Consider the following 18,877-nt stretch of genomic DNA (forward strand, 5'->3'; position numbering starts at 1 on the left):
CTGGTTGATGGTTTAAGAAGTGTAGCGTACTAGCAAAACACATTAAATGCTAATGTAACGTGTGTATTGTATAGTAGGACAAACTGTGAAAACATGTGAACCTTTCCTTTTAAAGACTCTTTTTACAAATATCTTTTGTATTGACGGGTCAATTGATGTGTCAAATTAAATTTGATGATGTCCTCAATCATACCTCAGGTGTAGCTGCCAGCTGAAAGACTATATGCTGTCATCCATTTTACATTCCTCCCGATCTTCTTCTCTGCCCACCCCCCATTATATATGTTCGACTGGCACCCTGAAGGCCCCATAGACTCCCATCCCTCCCTCATCCCTCTCCCATTCCTCCTCCTCCTTCTGCCCATTGCTCCACCCCCCCCTCCAGCTTGTCCATCTCTCTGTTTTCTCTTCTCCTTTATCCTTCCCTCCAAGCTGTCTACCCACCATCCTTGCTTCCTGCTCCTCTTCTAGTTCTCCCTCCCACTACACTGCTCCAAGCTCCCTGTCCCATCCCTGTATCCCTCACTGTTACCATCCTCCTTACTGCCTCCTCTACCCGTCTCTATACCCTCTATCCTTCCCTCACTCACTTCCTCCCCACATCCCCCACCCTCCCCTGTCCGTGTCCCTCATTAAACAGAGGAGTCATTGGAGTGTCCTGTCTCTCTCATCTATTAGCCTAATTAATGGCTTTTAGCAAAGAAAATGGCCCAGGAAACAAGCTCATTTTCCACCAATTTGGGAGAGAGAGGGAGAGGAAAACCAGGACTGCTGGGGTGGCGGGTCTGAAGTAAAAAGAGTAACATTGAAATGTAGAAGAAGAAATAACTGACTGCAAATAGGACAAAACATTCTCTTTATTGTTACACATTCTTTACATTTTCATTTATTTAAAACCAAATCCAGACAAAAGCATTGATGCTGTTTATGACAGAAATGTAAAAGAGATGTTATTGTTTGTATGAAATTGAATGTGAATTAATGAACATAACATGGGTCTGTTTGATTGACCAGCTGGTCATTGATAAAAAAAGAGGATACGATTACAAAGTAATTCCACAAGACTTAATATAAATTATTTTATTAGAAGATGAAATAAGCTGCGTAAATAATCAGAAACACACACACACACACACACACACACACACACACACACACACACACACACACACACACACACACACACACACAGAGACTAATTACAACAGCTGTGATACTTCAGCTCAGTGTGTGTGTGTGTGTGTGTTGTGCCATCACTGCATGCCACTCAGAGAGAGCAGCTAATTGCCTTCCTTCCCTGTGGGGGTTCGGCCTCACCCCGACACACACACACTCGCACATTATACACACACACACAAACACGTATAGCCTCAGCCCTCTTTATCGCTACCATGAAGTGACTCCCACTAAAGTTCAGCTGTGAATTATTAAATGCAATTAATCAGCGTGGACCAGGGCCATGTTTAATTGACACAGGCAGCAGGCTCACTGTGTGTCTGTGTGTGATCGTGTGTGTGAGTGGTTAGGGGGAGAGTTGGTTCTTTTTTAATGGCTCCGTGTTCGTGTCAGCTTTTTGGGTTGGGTTGTCCGATCATTTGTAGGGACGTACGTCCATTACATTCTCGTGAGTGCGATGTTTCAGTACGCCTGGAGGGAATTTCTTTAATTTTGGCACAACACGATTAGCACTCAAGGGTGAACTGATTACAATCTCGCTGTCAGAGGTCACTGTTACCACACACAGCACCTTTTTAGACCATAACTCAAGAATTGATATGCTAATTATGACAATTTCCCAATGTCTAATTGGATACAATTATCAAATGATGACATTTTGGACAGACATGGATGTAATCGACAATTGGACTGGTTGGCGGAGGCGTTAAACAAGGAGGAGATAGTTCTAGTTCAAGTAGAAAAATGGAAAGAAATTGCATCCAAACCAGAGTGCATCTCCTTTCACAGCACATGTTGCACCATCCTGAAAGACTGTCCCATTGCGCTTCTTGAGGTTTTTCTTCTTCTTTTACCTGTAGGCCTAAAAGTTTTTTGGGGGGGGATTTTTCTTTATCGAATCAAGAGTCTAATGCTATGTTCAAACACTACGAGCGACAAAAGCAACAACACAGCCGAGTGTGGCCAGCATTGGGAATTGATGGAACGGAGCAGGTTGAAACATAAACAAATGATTGGTTTACACTTTGCCGTGTCATTGGCGCGTTGAAAAACATTTTGTAGCTCTGTGTCACGGCTTCCATTGAAAATGACTTGGAGAGTGGTGCTGTGTTGCTCCTGTTGTGAACACAGGAGGATGGACGGTGTTTCATGCGGTACAGACTGTTAAACCCTTTGAGCTAAATTCAGGGTTTCTGGGCTTTATAAATACAATTGACTTGACTTAAAATCTCTGACAGAAGAAAGTTAAAGGACATTAGCTCAATACCAATGATCCGCTTTATTTTTGTGTCACAATCTTTGTCAGATATGTCCATAAACATATGACATTAGGAAGTAAACATCAGGTTTATGTTCACAATAAAGAGGAGACAGAACGCAAGTTCTCATTCATCAAGTTGTTTTGGGGGAAAAACTTGTGCTGAAGTTGTTATGCGTTTTGTCTTTACTTCGACTGATATATTTAACTTGATGTTGAAGTGGCATTTGATTTATCTTGACTCCATGTTTGTCCTCGCTTTATCTTATTCTGCTCAACTTTGGAGTGATGAGGGGCTGCTGGCAACTGTTGCCCATAAACACCTGCAATCATTTCTGATTCTTCAGGTTTAGTTCTGATTATGAACTACTTTGAACACCCTTGACGTTAGAGCTGGGTGATCAATCAAATATTTTTTTTACGGTTTCCAAAGATTATTAAAATAAGATAATCAAGGTAAAATGATTATTGTGCTGCATTCTGTTTTGCGAGGAAGCTTTCATTTTGTCTTGTTATAAATCCAGTGAACTCGACCTTTCCAGCAGTGTGTTGTCGCCCATTTTCGCTGAGTTACTGACTGGAATATGCTGAATATAGTTTTAATTTAGTTATTTTTTAAATTTATTTTAGTTAGTATAATTAGTTAATAATGACCAAAATATATCAAACTTTTCTCTAAGACACCATTCCTATATGTACCATATTTAAACCTGAGTTTCCTGCTCTCAGAACACCACTACACTGGTTTTGAACAACAAAAAATACAAGTTCCACTTTTAAAAACGCTTGATTTAGTTTTACACATTTTACTTGAATCCATTGGCCTGACGGATCAATGTTCCAAGGCCTCATGCTGAAGACCACGTGGCTGCTTTGTGTCACATAATCAGTCAGTTATCACAGTTCTCTGGAGAACACACACTCTCCCTTTCTGTTCCTCATACAAGGCTATCAATCAACCAATCAATGATGACGTCCTTTACGAGGTCAGTAGATAAAGGACTGAAAGGAGAGGCAGAGGAGGGAAGTGTGGGTGGAGATAGTGTGGTTTGTTATGTGCTTATATTTCCTGTTGATGCAGAAAAAAGCTTTTGTTGTTAACATATTTGCCTGGGAAAGAGACCTAGTTTACGTTATAACTCAGCATTTCATCACTCGGTAAAGTCAAGTTAATTGTATTCATGTGGCCAAATGTTACAATTCAAAATTGGCTTCAGGGGGCTTTACAATCTATAATGAAAAATACATTCTCTGTCCTATTCGACCCTTAATTCAGATAAGGAAAAACACATTTTTAGAATAGCAACTGAGGAGGGATCTCTCTCCCAGGACATAATATGTTGTGTGTAGAGAATAACCAACATGTTGAAATTACAGTACGGAAAATTAGGATGATACAATTATAGATTAGAAAGAGAGAGGTGGGAGGAGAGGTTACATCTACTGGGTGACCAAGGTCCAGATCCAAACATCTGGAACCAGACAGTTAGTTGTTAAATATTTAAAATAATCAAAGAATAAACAACTGAAAGTCGAGATGAGTTTTAAGTTTGGATTTAAAGGCCTTAACAACTTCAGGCTGCCCCTCTTAGTCTGTGTTGCTCTACCTCCAGCTCTAGAGGGTCCTCTAGTGTTTGCTTTCTGACAAGGCATGATAATAGACATCAGCATTAACAGTTTAAGAGAAGCAAGCTGTCAGATAAGATTATATAGATTATGGTAAGATTATACATCCTGTGTTTTCGGTTTTGAAAAGCTTAAACATGTCAAAATCATGGAGGGACATCATGAAAAGCTGAAATTCAGAAGAGGATTATGAAATAACCATCTTACAATACAGCAGCACTGAAGTAAATACCAGTTTTATTGGGGCTGTCAAAGCTTTTGAATTGGCTCCATGGACATTTTTAAGGTTGTAGTTTTGTAAATTTTTATTGTGTTAAGTGCCTTTCAATGAGTGTTGATGATGGCTTGTGACCATAGGTGACTTACCAAAGCTGTATCCATGTCATTGTGGAAGAAGAAAATCAGATATATATAAAATATAACGTCAATACAAGTAAACATTTCAGAATATACAGGAGGCAAAAGAGACCATGCCATATAGGCAAAGAAGAATATAAATACAAAATAAAGAAGAACAGACTAAACAAAATTAGGGGAACCAAAGTGCACAGGGAAAGCACCTATGGTTGAAGCCGCCCTTAAAACAGCTGCACTGTATTTTGTACAATTCAGTAAACGTCGAAGCATGTTCATGTAATAAATACACAAATGGTAATTTAATTGACATTTGTTATAATCGGTTAAAATAATTATCTATTTATAGTGATACATTTTGCTTCCCCCCCCAAGCACAGCAGAGCTTCATTTTTCCACTGTATCAGGAATACGGCATCACAGGTAGAAAAGGGGACAGATTGTTGTCACTGCTCGATGTTTTTCACCTAATGATTTCTCCTCCTCTCCAGAGAACGACAGGCCGAGCTCTCTGGTGCTGGAGGTGATCGACTACAACATGCCTCTCACCACCACCTACATGAAGCACATGAAGCTGCAGTGTATGAGCAACAACAAGGTACGTGAGGTCACTGCGACATAGCTGCATGTTGAACAACGGAGACGCTGGATCGGATTCTGAGCTCCGGTGTGAGGCTGCAGTGAATTGATGTTTCTGTCTGTGCTGTCAGACAGAACATTTGTTGTTTCTGTGCACCCTGAGACCACAGGAATGTTCTTGTGAGATCATACAGTAAATCTTGATAAACCAGCAGGTGGTTTTGTACACTCGAGTATTGAGTAGAGGCGTGTAGGAGGAAACCAGGAGGCCCACTAATGCCTTGCTGGGAAGAAAACTCCCACACAGTCTTGCAATTAAAACACTAATGAGAAAAAATATGAGTTTTTCCATCTGCCAGTCAAATAATTTCTTCTTATTAAGTATGAGACAGTGTTTGTGTATATTCTGCTTCTGCTAGATTTGAAAGATGTGAACAAAGGACCTGAGAAAATGGTTAAAAATTAGGATGATCTGTTTTTTATTTGTATTTCTTAGAATCAAAAGGACTGCACTACTTTGTTATCAATTAATTTTCAATTATTTTAGAAATGAATACATGTTGTCTATGAAAAGGTCTTCCAAAATCTTGTTTTGCCCAAGCAACAGTCCAAACCTTGACCATGATGTAATACAATATTCTCTGGTGTTGTATGATAAATAACTTGATGAGCAAAATGTAGGTTTTATTTTGATCTATTTATTTTGATCATCCATCCATCCATTTTCAGCCGCTTATCCGGGGTCGGGTGGTGGTGGCAGCAGAAAAAAAATAGTAAGAATAACAAGGAAAATTAAGAATAAAGATATAGCAAACACTAATAAATTATTATAAACAACATAAATATGCAATACAAAAAAATGTGACATATCCAAAAAGGAGTCGCAAGAAGTATACACTTACCCCTTCTCCATGACTCAAACAATTAACTTTATTTTAAATCTTAATTTATCATATATACAACTCACAAACAAGTTGTTTATGAGTTCAAACCAAATATCCACCGGTTTCAAACCAAATGTCCACCGGTTTTCAGATACAACTTCAAGGTGCATCATTCTATCAACAAGTCTAGCAATTGATGTTGTTAGCGATAACAGGCAGTATATGATGAGAAAAAACAGATCATTCATCGCCATACAGGCCTGGAAGTATAAAGCTGGAAAAGTTGTGAGGTGGTGAGGAAGACCCGCTTCCTCAGCTTGGTACTTAAGCAGTTTAGTGTGTGTGCGTGTGTGCGTGTGTGTGTGTTGGTGGGGGTCAAGATTGGTATATTCCTTATTGGTCACACACCACCCCCACCACCTCTTCCCCCTGCACCATTGTGACTACCGGTGCCACACACTAGCTGTCAGTCATATTCTGTGTGTGTGTGTGCGTGTGTGTGTGAGTGTAGATAACGGGTGGGCGAGCAGAGGGTTGAGCTCATTCCAATTAAGCCAGGCCCCTGAGCGTTGAGTTAATTAGCTACAGAGAGACACTAAAGTGCCAATTTACACTGGAATACCTGTCTGTCTGTCTGTCTGTCTGTCTGTCTGTCTGTCTGTCTGTCTGTCTGTCTGTCTGTCTGTCTCTCCAAGACACACACACACACACACACACACACACACACACACACACACCATCACACCTGCAGTTGTCCCGGTTTGTTTGGAGACAGCACGTCAAAGGCGCTCTAATTAGTCCACACTGACATATCGACACGGTTCTCATTATCACCCTTGTTAGAATCCAGCAATGAACAAAACCAACATGTGTTTTCTTTGTGTGCATTCACTTAAAGCAGAGGATTCTTAAAAAGAAAAGTGTAACCCTTTTCTTCTCTGATGTCTCCACCATATGTTTCTCTATTTGACATTATCATCGAGGGGAAGAAAATTAATGTTTGTCAAAGCGCTGTGAGTTTGGCCCTTTAACTTGCCACCAATCGTTGGTGTTAAGGAGCTGAAGGAACTAAAACTCCAGGATCAGAGATGTGTCTGAGAGGTTCAATGTTGTAACATAAGCTGAAGTATATGTCAGTGTTACTGTATTGATTTGCATCAGAAGCATCTTGCCAATGATCAATAAAATATGTTGGTGCTGTATGCAGCCTACGGATAACTAACTGATGTGGGATCTTAATCAATACTCCTCCTCCAATGGCTAAGGCTGTTTGCCAATATTCAGCATCTTTCACCTCGGGTCAAATTGTCAGGTTGTTTAGAGGATTCACGTCAGTCATGGTAAAATATCTGAAACAGCATGAGAGCTTTTTAAAATTTATAAAAAAAGATGTGCAAAGAAAATTAAGTTTCACCACAGTTTTTTCAGCCTGCTACACCAGTTGGGGGTTTGATTCTTCGCCTATCAAGTCAGGGTGGATCTCTTCCTGAAAAGTATCTCATCATTAAGTCGGATAAAGATGGCACATTTTCATTGAAACCATAATTTTCACTTTTGAGGCCAATACCTGAAGTATATTCATATGACATTTTTGGTAACACTTAACTTCAACCCTTGCTATTTAGCATTTAAATATATTTTTTGAAACATGCAATACATGGTTTATAACATGCTTTTCTGAATTTGTAAAATGTTAGTTGTGTTTAATGTATTTGTCAACTAGAAACTCCTCCTGTGGGCTGGTTTATAAACATAAAATAAATGACATTTGCGCACAATATGTAATTTTCTGCTACAAGGGGTCTCTCAATCAAAACAATAACAAAAGACAGAGTTTGATGACAGCATGGGATTATGGGAATTGTTTTCTTCATTGCAGTCAGCTTCTCCCGGTCAAGATTAATTTGGTGTTCATTGTTCAAGAAGTCAATTTATGAAAACTTCTGGCAGACGACATTAACGCTAACACATGCGCGAAGAGGATATGATGCAGACCGTAATGCTCTGTTTCATTTGGTCGCCTGTCAAAGGCATCATATCCTCTTTACGCATTGATTAACATTCCAGATCATTCTGGGTTTTAAATGTGGACACATTTGGGATAATGTTAGTAAACAACAAAAATATATACGACTGAGGTTTAGTTGTGTTAAGAAATGTTAATGTTAAAGTAACATATAATACCTTTTTTTTTTCTTTTTTTTTTAAAGTAATGACTTACCACAATTTAAAAATCTGTCGTTTTAATATATAGTTGTTTTATTCATACGTTTTTTTTTTTTTTCGGAAATTGTACTATGTTCAGAACATTCCAACTCTCACAGACAATGTAATGTCGTCATTTTATATTTGAGTATTATTATCACTTTTACTTTCTTGTAACCTAAATTATTTGCGTATATATTGGTCTAGCGCTACTAAAACGTGTAAATGTATAAAAGAGTGCTCAGTTGCTGCTGATTTTTGAAGTAAACTTATGAGAAGCTGCATAATTTGTGCTATTCATTCAACTTTCAACCTCCTCCCCCTCCACCAAAATACTCATATGTACTATGCGTTTGTCTGACCACAGTCTTTTCAATCCTGTCACTCGAGTTTAGGTGAAGTTTTAGCAGAGAGTGTGTGTGTGTGTGTGCGTGTGTGTGTGTGCGTGTGTGTGTGTGTGTACGCGTGTGTGTGTACGCGTGTGAGTGTGCATATGTGTGTGTGTCAGGATAAGTCTGTGCAACATAATGATTATAGCGTTCGGCCCAGAGGAGCAAAAGTAAAGACAGGAATAGAGGAACAATGACTCACTCACCTATAGAAATATCATAAGACATGAGGGAGCTTTAGCTTCAGTAAGTGTGTGTGTGTGTGTGTGTGTGTGTGTGTGTGTGTGTGTGTGGGGGGGGGTCATTAGCACAGCATTCTGTGAAAAGAAGGTCTGAGAGAAAAGAGATGGGAAATGGGCAGAGAAGGGTATCTATACATTTTCTCAAGAGAGAACATGAGCCAAAGGAAAGAAAGAAGAAGAGAGGAGGATGTACTGCATATTGGTGATGTGTGAATCCTCTACTGGCTCCATTAGCACTCATCCCAAGCCTCTGTTCATCTGCCCATCCCTTTATCTCCATCCGCCCCCCGTCCCAATTCAATAAGAAGAGGAAATTACCCAGGATGCTTGGCAGGGGGGCGGAGGTGGTGGGGGAGTGCGTTGAGGGGACTGCTACTGCAGACAATGTAGAAATGGGTGAGGAGTCTAGAGGAGAGGAGACAAGAGGTGGAGGAGGAGGGAGAGGAGGATGGAGAGGTGCCAGGGCGGCGGCCCTGTTTGACTGAGGGAAGGAGGAAGATGGAGAGAATGAGGAGTAAAAATGAGGATAGATCTAGGTGGATGTTTTTTGGCTGGGGTGAAAAAAAGAAGAGAAAATGTGTAGTTGATGATGGGATGCAAGGGTGAGGAGGAAGGGGTTGGGGAGGAATCAGAGAAGGAATTGGTTGAGAATGAGGTGGTTCATTATCGTTTATGGTCTCCCCCTCTCCCTCTCCCGGCCCATTATTTCAGCTACCTCCGGAGGAAAGACATTTCATTATTTTTTGGAGGAGGGGTGTGTGTGTGTGTGTGTGTGTGTGTGTGTGTGTGTGTGTGTGTGTGTGTGTGTGTGTGTGTGTGTGTGTGTGTGTGTGTGTGTGTGTGTGTGTGTGTGTGTGTGTGTGTGTGTGTGTGTGTGTGTGTGTGTGTGTGTGTGTGTGTGTGTGTGTGTGTGTGTGTGTGTGTGTGTGTACAGAGGGGAGATAGGTTGGGGGTTGGTCTATTATAATTATTAAAAGACGGCAGAAGAGAAGAATCATTAGGAGATAAAAGGCTTGTCGGTGGAACAGCCTTGAAGAAGTGACCAAAACCTTTTTGTCCATAGTTGGTGGACTGAATAATATAAGCTGATCTAAAATCATGTTTTCTTTTTCAAATCTCTATCGTCCACTTACTTTACTAATGTGCTTATACTAATCTTGTCTAATCGTGTTTATTATCTATGACAACCATTTACTTAACTTACTACAAGCAACCACTGATGCACTCGGCTGAAAGTCACCAGCTAACACAGTCACTTATTCTGAAACACCCAACACCCAATTCAGTTTTGAAGTCATGATGGTGCCATAATGCCAACATTTGCACACATCTTTTTATCAACGTCAGTTGTATAAGGCTCTATACAGGACTTGATTCAGTCTGATTTGTTGTTCTGTGCAAAGCATCTAAACTTCGTCAAACATTGGTGAAATCATTCACTTTTTTCAGATCAGGATGTTGGGAGTTCCTTCAAAGTCAAGAGGAAAGGGAAATAATGCAAATAACCTCAAGGCCTCACACACTAACATATCCTTGTGGCAGAATTAATTACATTTTGTGTTTGAGCCTGATCACCTTTGAATAACCTCACGTATCTTGTGCTAAATACCTTTTATAGCTCTTATCTCACATGCGTCAAGTCAATTCAACACAACAACTCCATGATTCACTGTACAAGGCCTGTATTTCACTCCCCCTTGATTTGTGCATAAAAACATGTCGATGAAAAACACATTTAAAATGTTCACATTAAAAACAACCTGTGGGTAGGATAAAAACTTGTCGGTCCAAAATATAATATGCATATCACAAATAAAGTAACTCTGCCAATTCACAGTTCCATCTGAAATATAAACTTTTACTCCACAATATGACTAAAAACCCATGAAGTTGTAATAGAGCTCAGCAAGTGTCTCTTTTTTGGCTGCACACCACTGTCACCGTTTAATTCACACTCGCCAAAAAAATAACCCTCAAAACACCGACATCACATCACCTGTAATATCAAAATGACATTACCATGGTTACACTACTTCTCTTTAAGGGAACCTGTCACACTTCAGAGTAATATGAGTCCTATAACCAAACAGTTTGTATTCACTTCACACGACACCACCAGTCCTGTTGAATTATGTCCTTAAGTCCATGAAGAGTTTAATGCAAAGGAATCATTTTATAATCTGATAGTTATTAGCCAATGTAGTCATTTGTTTCTGGAGCACATTCATACATGTCAGCTTAATCGGCTTCACACACATCAGATATGAACAGAAGAAAAATAGGACGTGCACATGAATACATATTTAAAGACATAGAATATATTTTAAAATTAAATCATCCCAACCGCCAATCATAAACATACGCACCCACAAATACCCAAAGTGAGAGAGGCAGAGAGAGGTAGAGGCACTTCCTAGCCATAGGGTTAGAGTATTAGGGAGGACACAGTTGTGGTAAATCTTATAGCATCAGGCAGAGTTTGTCCCAGAGTGGGGCTACCGTACCTGAATGCACCTCAACCAGAGTTACATGGGATCATGGGTTCAGTCAGGAGACCAGTGTCTGATGATCTGGGAGTTCTGGAGGAGGGTGAAAAAGCCATAAGCAGGTTAGAGAAATATTTAGTAATTTAGACCATTAAGTGATTTATAAACAATGAGCAATATTTTTTTAATTCAACATGGTAAGATATATTGTTTGTCTGTAAGATGGAACCAAGTGGCAGCATATTTATGTTGAACAGAGCCAAGAGTTCTCCTTGTGGCACACTAGAGCAATTGTTAATTGCCAGTTTAAAAATTTGTTTTGAAGTTGTCAAAAGATACAGAGAATGTCCTTTCTGTTCAATATGACCAGAGCCAGTAATGACTCAACGGTGTAAAAGACTGCAATCAGCTCTAGTAATACTAAGATGGAAGGTTTGTTTTCAGCACTGTTGATCTTTAAATCATGGACTACTATTGTGAGAACTGTTTGAGCGCTGTGGTTATGCTGAAGCTTGATTAGTACAGATTGTGTTCATGGACAGAGCACACCAGAGGGAAGACAAGAAGACTCCTGATTGTAAAGAACTGTTTACAATCTTCCATATATGACAGACAATATAATTCACATTTAAATACTTGTGTGGGAACTGGGTCAAGGGAGCAAGTGGAGGAGTTTAGCCGCTCTATAGCCTCTTCTAGATCATTATGGGTAATAGGTGAAAAATTATGCATTGTCCACCAATGGTATAATGATGTAGAGGCACAGACATCCATTAGTTCGCACATTTGTACAATTATTTTTTCCCCAGAAGAAGACAACAAATCATGACATTTCAGTTCATGAATGTAGTACAGTTATCTTAACATTGCTCACGCTGTTCAACAATACAGAGAGGTTCACTTTCTCTTAACTTATTTAATGAGCCCTTTGACAACAAGAAATGCAAAGTTAATAACAGTGACTTCACGCATAAGCTCTTTCGATTTTGTTTGGTTTGCGCCAAAGGCTAGTTGCTATAGTTTACTGCCACAGACCAGTCTGGCAAAATAGTCTTATGTTTCTATTACTTTGGATATAATGGATTAAACAAACTATCAAAACGCACACAGACCATGGATGGATCTTGGACGAGTCCATGGAAGCTCTCCTCCTTTGTCTTCTCATGTTGGACTGAGGGCAGACTGGACACGACAGTGACTCACTGTTACCTCTCGAGGCACAAGTAGTATTAAGACAGGAGGAGCTGGGGCTAGCTGGTTAGCACGCTAATCTCAGTAAATGTCTCTGCAACGCAATTCATAGACGTCTTTGACGAAACGTCAACATGACCTCTTCACATTCTGGAGATACTTTTTCTTTTTTTTTTTTACAACAAAAATTCTGCCCAGATCTTACACATTGCACCTTTATGACACATGTTTTTTGCAATATAGACACTAGTCTAAACCTGCTAAAATAGATAAATATGGTTTAGGTGAGAGTTTGAGCACAATTAAGACACCCGAGTTCGTATTGTTAGATCGTCAGTCTTGGTTCCTCACAATGATATTCTAAAAACCCTAAATACATCTGGTGCAGAGCTTTTAGCTTTTAGCTGATACAAAGATCACACACAAAGTGCTGGTCGGTCTTGAAGCCCTCGGAGTGCGATTGCACCAGGGGCATGACCTTTATCAGGTCTTATCCTCTCACCATCTGCCCCGACTCTCTCCGGTGTATACTGTCCAATAAAGTAGAAATGCCATGGAAACAGGCCTGAAAGAAAAATCCCCTTGATGGTTTTTAAGTGCACAGACATTGTATGTGAAGTATGGTGAAAGCCTCATGTCACAGCACTGTTTTCCTCACGCCCCTTTCCATGCTCCCTCTGAGCACAGGTGAGACGAAACAAGACTTACATCTTCCACTGAAACTGTAAGATGAGAGTGAAAGTGCACTGAAACCAACACAAAGCTAGTCGCACAGAGGGATGGAAAGCCCCTTGAAACGTGTACTACATGACATAAACACTCAAAACAATACCAGTGACATAATCTCAAATGTATGCTGTTAATCTCTGTTGAAACCACCAATACTTGATTAACTTCCAAATATGCCTTCATTTAATTTTTCATATCCCTTAAACCTTTTTTATTTTTTGTGAGAAAAAAAAACCGCACATGTATATGGGGATAAAATGTCCTCCTAATTATTGATATTATTTTCCACTTCCACTGAGTTAAATCTTCCAACAAATATCAGTAATGATAAACAAAGTATTACAAACGGTAACTTAAAGGTTTCCAAATCATTTAGTAATCATTAATAGATAGTATAGTATATAAAATGTTATAAGTGCAAGAACAAGGTTATTTTTGGGGAGTTTTTCCTGATCCGATGTGAGATCCTGGGACAGGGATGTCATATGTGTACAGATTGTAAAGCCCTCTGAGGCAAATTTGTAATTTGTGATATTGGGCTATACAAAATAAACTGAATTGAATTGAATTGAACAAACTGTTAATAATTAGTTTACAAATTGAATCGGAATGCGATTGTTTGAGTCTCTTATCGTCTTTATACAATATATAGTTTCAAAACTAATTATATCACATTACAGAGACTGGTGATGAAATAATGTAAATTACAGGATTGCTAATAGGTAGTAAGCATTTTTACGATGGTTATGATAAAGCGTTACCAAACAAACTAATTACACTTATTTGCACTTCTTTGGAGAGTCTGACAGGTTAAAAGTTAAAAACCATTTGAAATGCTCCTATTTTAGAGTTTTCAGTCTCCTTTTGGGCCTTTTCTGTGTTTTCCGTGTTGCAGGAAGTGATAAGCATCCTTATCAACACAGACACTGCGCTGCACTTCCCCCAGCTCTGCGTCCTGTGCATGAGCATGCGTGACTAATTACACTGCAGTTTCACTCTCTGCCTAAAGGTGGCAGCTTAGTCATGGAAATTTATGACAGCCCACATGCTGCTCTGTCTCACATGCACACACACACACATGCACGCACGCACGCACGCACGCACGCACGCACAAACACACACACACACACACACGCACAGCTTTGTGAGAAACAAATGTAATACCCAGTCTGTTACTGAAGTGTGTGTGTTTTGTCTTAGAAAAATTAAAATGACATCTCAAGCAGCAGAATGTGCTTTTAAATATACTGAATTTATATTTGTGATGCACTGAGGGTATTATTTAAGTCATAAGTCACAGAAGCTAGTTGGTTTTGAGTCAGTAATGCTTTTTTTGAGTTTTTTTCCCAGCCCAATTGCCACCTTTGCGCACATCCATCAGGGCTGCACGGTGGTGTAGTGGCTAGCACAGTCGCCTCACAGCAAGAGGGCCGCGGGTTCGATTCCCGGTCGGAGCGGTCCTTCTGTGTGGAGTTTGCATGTTCTCCCAGTGGCAGCGTGGGTCAATCAGAAATTGATTTTTGCTTTATATAGAGAGGTATTTCTGTTATTTAGCTGACTCTCATTTAAAGGTTGGACAAAATAGCAGAAACATATCTCAGTATAATAAGATAAGACGCTTTTTATTGATTGCCATAAGGTACAAGCTAAGAAATAAGTACAGGTGCATAGAGAAAGGTAAAAATAAATAAATGATTAGAGGTGTAAAAAGAGATGACTGATTTCTTAAGCCTTTTGGTGCAATCTCATCTTGTGTTTTCATTATTTTCATCTGTCATATATTATCCGTCATATTATCCAGGTCTTATGATTGCATCTCATTGTTTGCTTCTACTTTATGTATGGGACACACCAGGGAGCACCCTCCAGGTCTGAAAAGTGAAGCCAATCCGAAAGTGCCTTAAATTTGCCATTTTTCAAATGTCTAGCAGGTTCCTCCGGTTGCAAAAAGAAGTCTATGCAGAAGTCAATGAGAAAAGTACCTTACTTCTCACTTCATTTATCAGGGAACATTGTAAACATCAGTGTTTATGGTCTTAATCGCTTGTTTCAAGTCTTCTTCAATACGGCATGATGTTCATTTACTAAATTATGGTCCAATTTAGAGTAAGTAGACAATAAAGCATGGGTGCACGTCAGGGTGTGGCTACCTTGTGATTGCCAGGCCGCTGCCACAGCGTTGTCCGGTCTGGGAGTTGTCCATGTTTTCCATGTAGAATTGTATCCCTTTCACAGTGGATTTTCAATTCCTGGAAGTTTATCGTAGCCTTTTTGATCAAAACATTTCTTTAATAATGATTTTTAATATTTATTTTCTCATCGTTACCTTCGCATATTGTGGAGTTCCTGGGTTGCCTCTAGATTGTATCTGGAGTGCCTACCAACCTACAAACTGAAAAAAGTCAAACGGATATAAAATGTCCTTTAAATTGCCTCACATCCCTGTGTGTCAAACAACCTCCATCCTCGCTGCCTATTAAACTAAGGCCAGTGACCTCCCGGTCTGTCACATGATCAGACCAAAATCACAGCATGGCGTCTCACAAGCAAGCAACCGTGTACTGTAGAGCGTCGCTATGTGATCCCGAATAATTCCTGCCGACACCTGATGGATGTAGCAGTGTAGTGCCCAGGATTTACAGAGACGTCAACACATAATGAATAGCCCACTACGATTACGTCACACTACATCACGACACCAAGGCACGAGAGCTGCACAGATAACATTGTGGAGTTTCTGAAAACTAACTTTTTTATGTAACTCACCTGTATACATTATATTATGACTTGAAATTATGCATAATTAAGGGCTTGGCTTCTTCTCAGCCGTCTCTCGCCCCAGCTCCACCCCCGCTCCACCTCTTTTTCCATATTTTGATTAGTCTGGAGACGACTGGAGACTACGTCTATCCGTTATGGTGACTATTATAGACAGCCAGTATGAGAAAAATAAAGTGCCTATTTAACGTTAAAGCATGAACACAATACAAGTATACATCTGAAAATTAGCATAACATGTCCTCTTTAAATAAGGATAATAGGTATATAACAAAAAAAACAAAATAAACAATGACATTTAAAATGGCAATGTAAGCAGTATCACGGCCAGAGTGTTACTTCTTAGTTTGAACTAGGTGTACCTAATAAACTGGCACCTGGGTGTGGAATAATCATTATTCTCTCTTTCTCTCTCTCTCTCTCTCTCTCTCGCTCTTGCTCTCTCTGTGATGTAAGCAGCCGTGGCACCGCCCCCACCGGTCGAGTCTTGAGGGTCCTGTTGTGTGCTCTGCTCTCACTCCCTCCCTTCATACGAATAGCAGGTTGTATTGTCCGTGTCAAATAAACACTAAAGAACAAAAACTGAATGCGAGTGAATAAAGAATTAAACCAAACAGCAAAAACAAGAAATCAGGACTGGAAACGTGGGTCGACTTTCATGTTTATAATCTTGCAGAAGTGAAGGTAAGAAGGCGTTTTCTGCGTGTTTTTATTATTTATTTTGTTGTTCATGTATGCTGGTGAGAGGCTGCCCGCAGAGCTCTGCGGTCATATCACATCGCGCTGTTTGGTGCTCTATTGACAGGCGTGCTGCTCAATTGTCGATACGAGCGACATAACGGTAATAAAAACAATTTTGTGTTGTTTTTTTTTGCCTCGGTTGCACACTTTGCGTTCGGTTAGTCGCCGACTGGAGCGCTTCAGTAAGTTGTATTGTTGTCATTGCTCTCCCTCTCGCACCGGCCGTGGGCTCCGTGCCACACCGCATGCAGCTCGTTAAAACCCCGAACCCGCTCCTCACACTCGCGCTACTGGGAGCCGGTCGTTGTGCGGCTCCAGCAAGGTGCCTCGTCCTGCGACACGTATGTGATTATGATTATAATTCATGGCCGGGTTTCTGGTGTAATGCAGAGTGCAGTAGGCCAGCGTGCTCCTGACAGGCGCACATTGTTCAGTTGCTGCCCGAGTGTGCGCGCGTGGTGTTTGGCTGTGCGTGATTGAGTGAAGAGCGTGCGCGTATGTTTACGTCTAATTCTGTGTGTGTGTGTGTGTGTGTGTGTGTGTGTGTGTGTGTGTGTGTGTGTGCGCTTGTATGTGTGGCTGGAGGAGTTGGTGGGTGGTTGATGCGGAATGACCAAGCACACCCGCCCACAGTGAGGAACAATCGGTAGCGCGTGCCAAGCATTGAAACAGTGGCCTCTTCTTTGAATGGACCATTATGACGTGTGGTGGTGGAGGGCAGCATATGTCACATCAGGGACAAAAACATTATTAAACTGAGATTTTGAATTGGATGTCTGTGATTCCCAGTCTGGCTCAGGCTCTCCTAACATTGTGCTTATTTTAAAGAAGCATTTGTGTTATTGTGCAGTAAGGACCTAATGGCCCCTTCCCCAGAACGAGAGAATACAAAAATAACCCAACTAAATACTTGGTTAATTTACTTAAAGAGATAGAAAGGGGGAATAACTATGTTCACATGATTACACGATTATTTCTAGACCTGTCATAGTGTATTTCATGGGGGATTGTGAAACCAGTTAAATAATATTTCTAGTTTTATTAATTGACCACAGTTCTGACATGCTGCTGCTAAACAGGCATCTGTTTGTTGCCCTTTCTACTGTTTTTTGTTTGATATTGAACAGTTTTCATGTGTCCCAGCTGTGCTGAGAGCATCATAATTGGAGTTAATAAGAACGCAGCAGCGTAGAACTCATCCTGGTGCACATGATGAAGAGTTCTCTCATTGTGTGATAAGTACAGTTGCTTTCATAGCAACATATGAAGTCCTCACGACTTAAGGTGCTTCATGATTGTCTGCTGATGTCAATGAGAGACTCTGCACAGGAAGGTCAGAGCTGGAGTCTGGAACTGCAGCCCAGGAGCGTCTAAGAATACAGTGCCTTGCACAAGGGCCCTTCAGCAGGGGCAGAGGCTTTCTGACGGAGGGGCTCGAGCCGAGGTCCTCCAGCTGAAGGACAGACTCTTTCAGCACCGCACAGAGCTGCTTCCAGCATCAAGTACACAGTTCATGTTTCCGTGGCAACATTTCCCTGTTTTTTCTGAAGTTGCTGATCGTTGTTTTAAAAAGTTGCTTTTAACACCGTAGAGAAGTTCTATACTGTTAATATCTTGTCAAATATCCATTACCATATACCAATGGACATATACATATTCTCTCTCTTCAATATACCTGTTTTCATATATATATATATATATATATATATATATATATATATATATATATATATATATATAATTTTTTTATGCTTACTTGAGGTTGGTTCAAAACGATTTGATGAGTTAAATGGGATATTGAAAAACCTTTGCCGAATAAATTATGCTGACGACGGAAATATATTTATATTGTCTTTGTCTCCGGACAGCATGAAAAACGGTCATTACTAGACATGAAAGAACAATTCAAACTTGCACAATTCAATCAAATTCCTGAAGCCGTCTTTCTATTTTTCTCTTGTAGATGTTGAGATGATCAAAGCAACTTGTTTTGGTTCCGGTTCACAGCCTCTACCTTTTCTGCTCTGTTTGGAAAGTGTAGCGCATAGCGCCAACTTTTTGTTTTTTTTGTGCAACATTTTAAAAGAATTCAAAAGACAATTGAATGGAAACACAACCATTGGGTGGTGTTGAATGCAGTCAGCTGCCACTGTCAAGATGAAATCACTGTCGGGTTTTGGGTGTTGGTCGAACAAATCCAGGCATTTAAAGGAATGGTGTTCTTTTAGAAAATAGATGG

At 40.1% G+C, this 18,877-nt stretch overlaps 1 protein-coding gene across 1 annotated transcript in view; it reads left to right on the forward strand.

The window, feature by feature from the left end:
• LOC117733814 (nucleolar protein 4-like) overlaps positions 1 to 18,877 on the forward strand; it is a 126,828-nt gene that overhangs the window by 35,420 nt on the left and 72,531 nt on the right. The window contains exon 4 of the mRNA XM_034537707.1: positions 4,906 to 5,012. Coding sequence (XP_034393598.1) covers positions 4,906 to 5,012 — 107 coding nt within the window. The remainder of the gene's footprint in view (positions 1 to 4,905; positions 5,013 to 18,877) is intronic.

Source organism: Cyclopterus lumpus, chromosome 7 (genome assembly GCF_009769545.1).
Source record: "Cyclopterus lumpus isolate fCycLum1 chromosome 7, fCycLum1.pri, whole genome shotgun sequence".
NCBI lineage: Eukaryota > Metazoa > Chordata > Actinopteri > Perciformes > Cyclopteridae > Cyclopterus > Cyclopterus lumpus.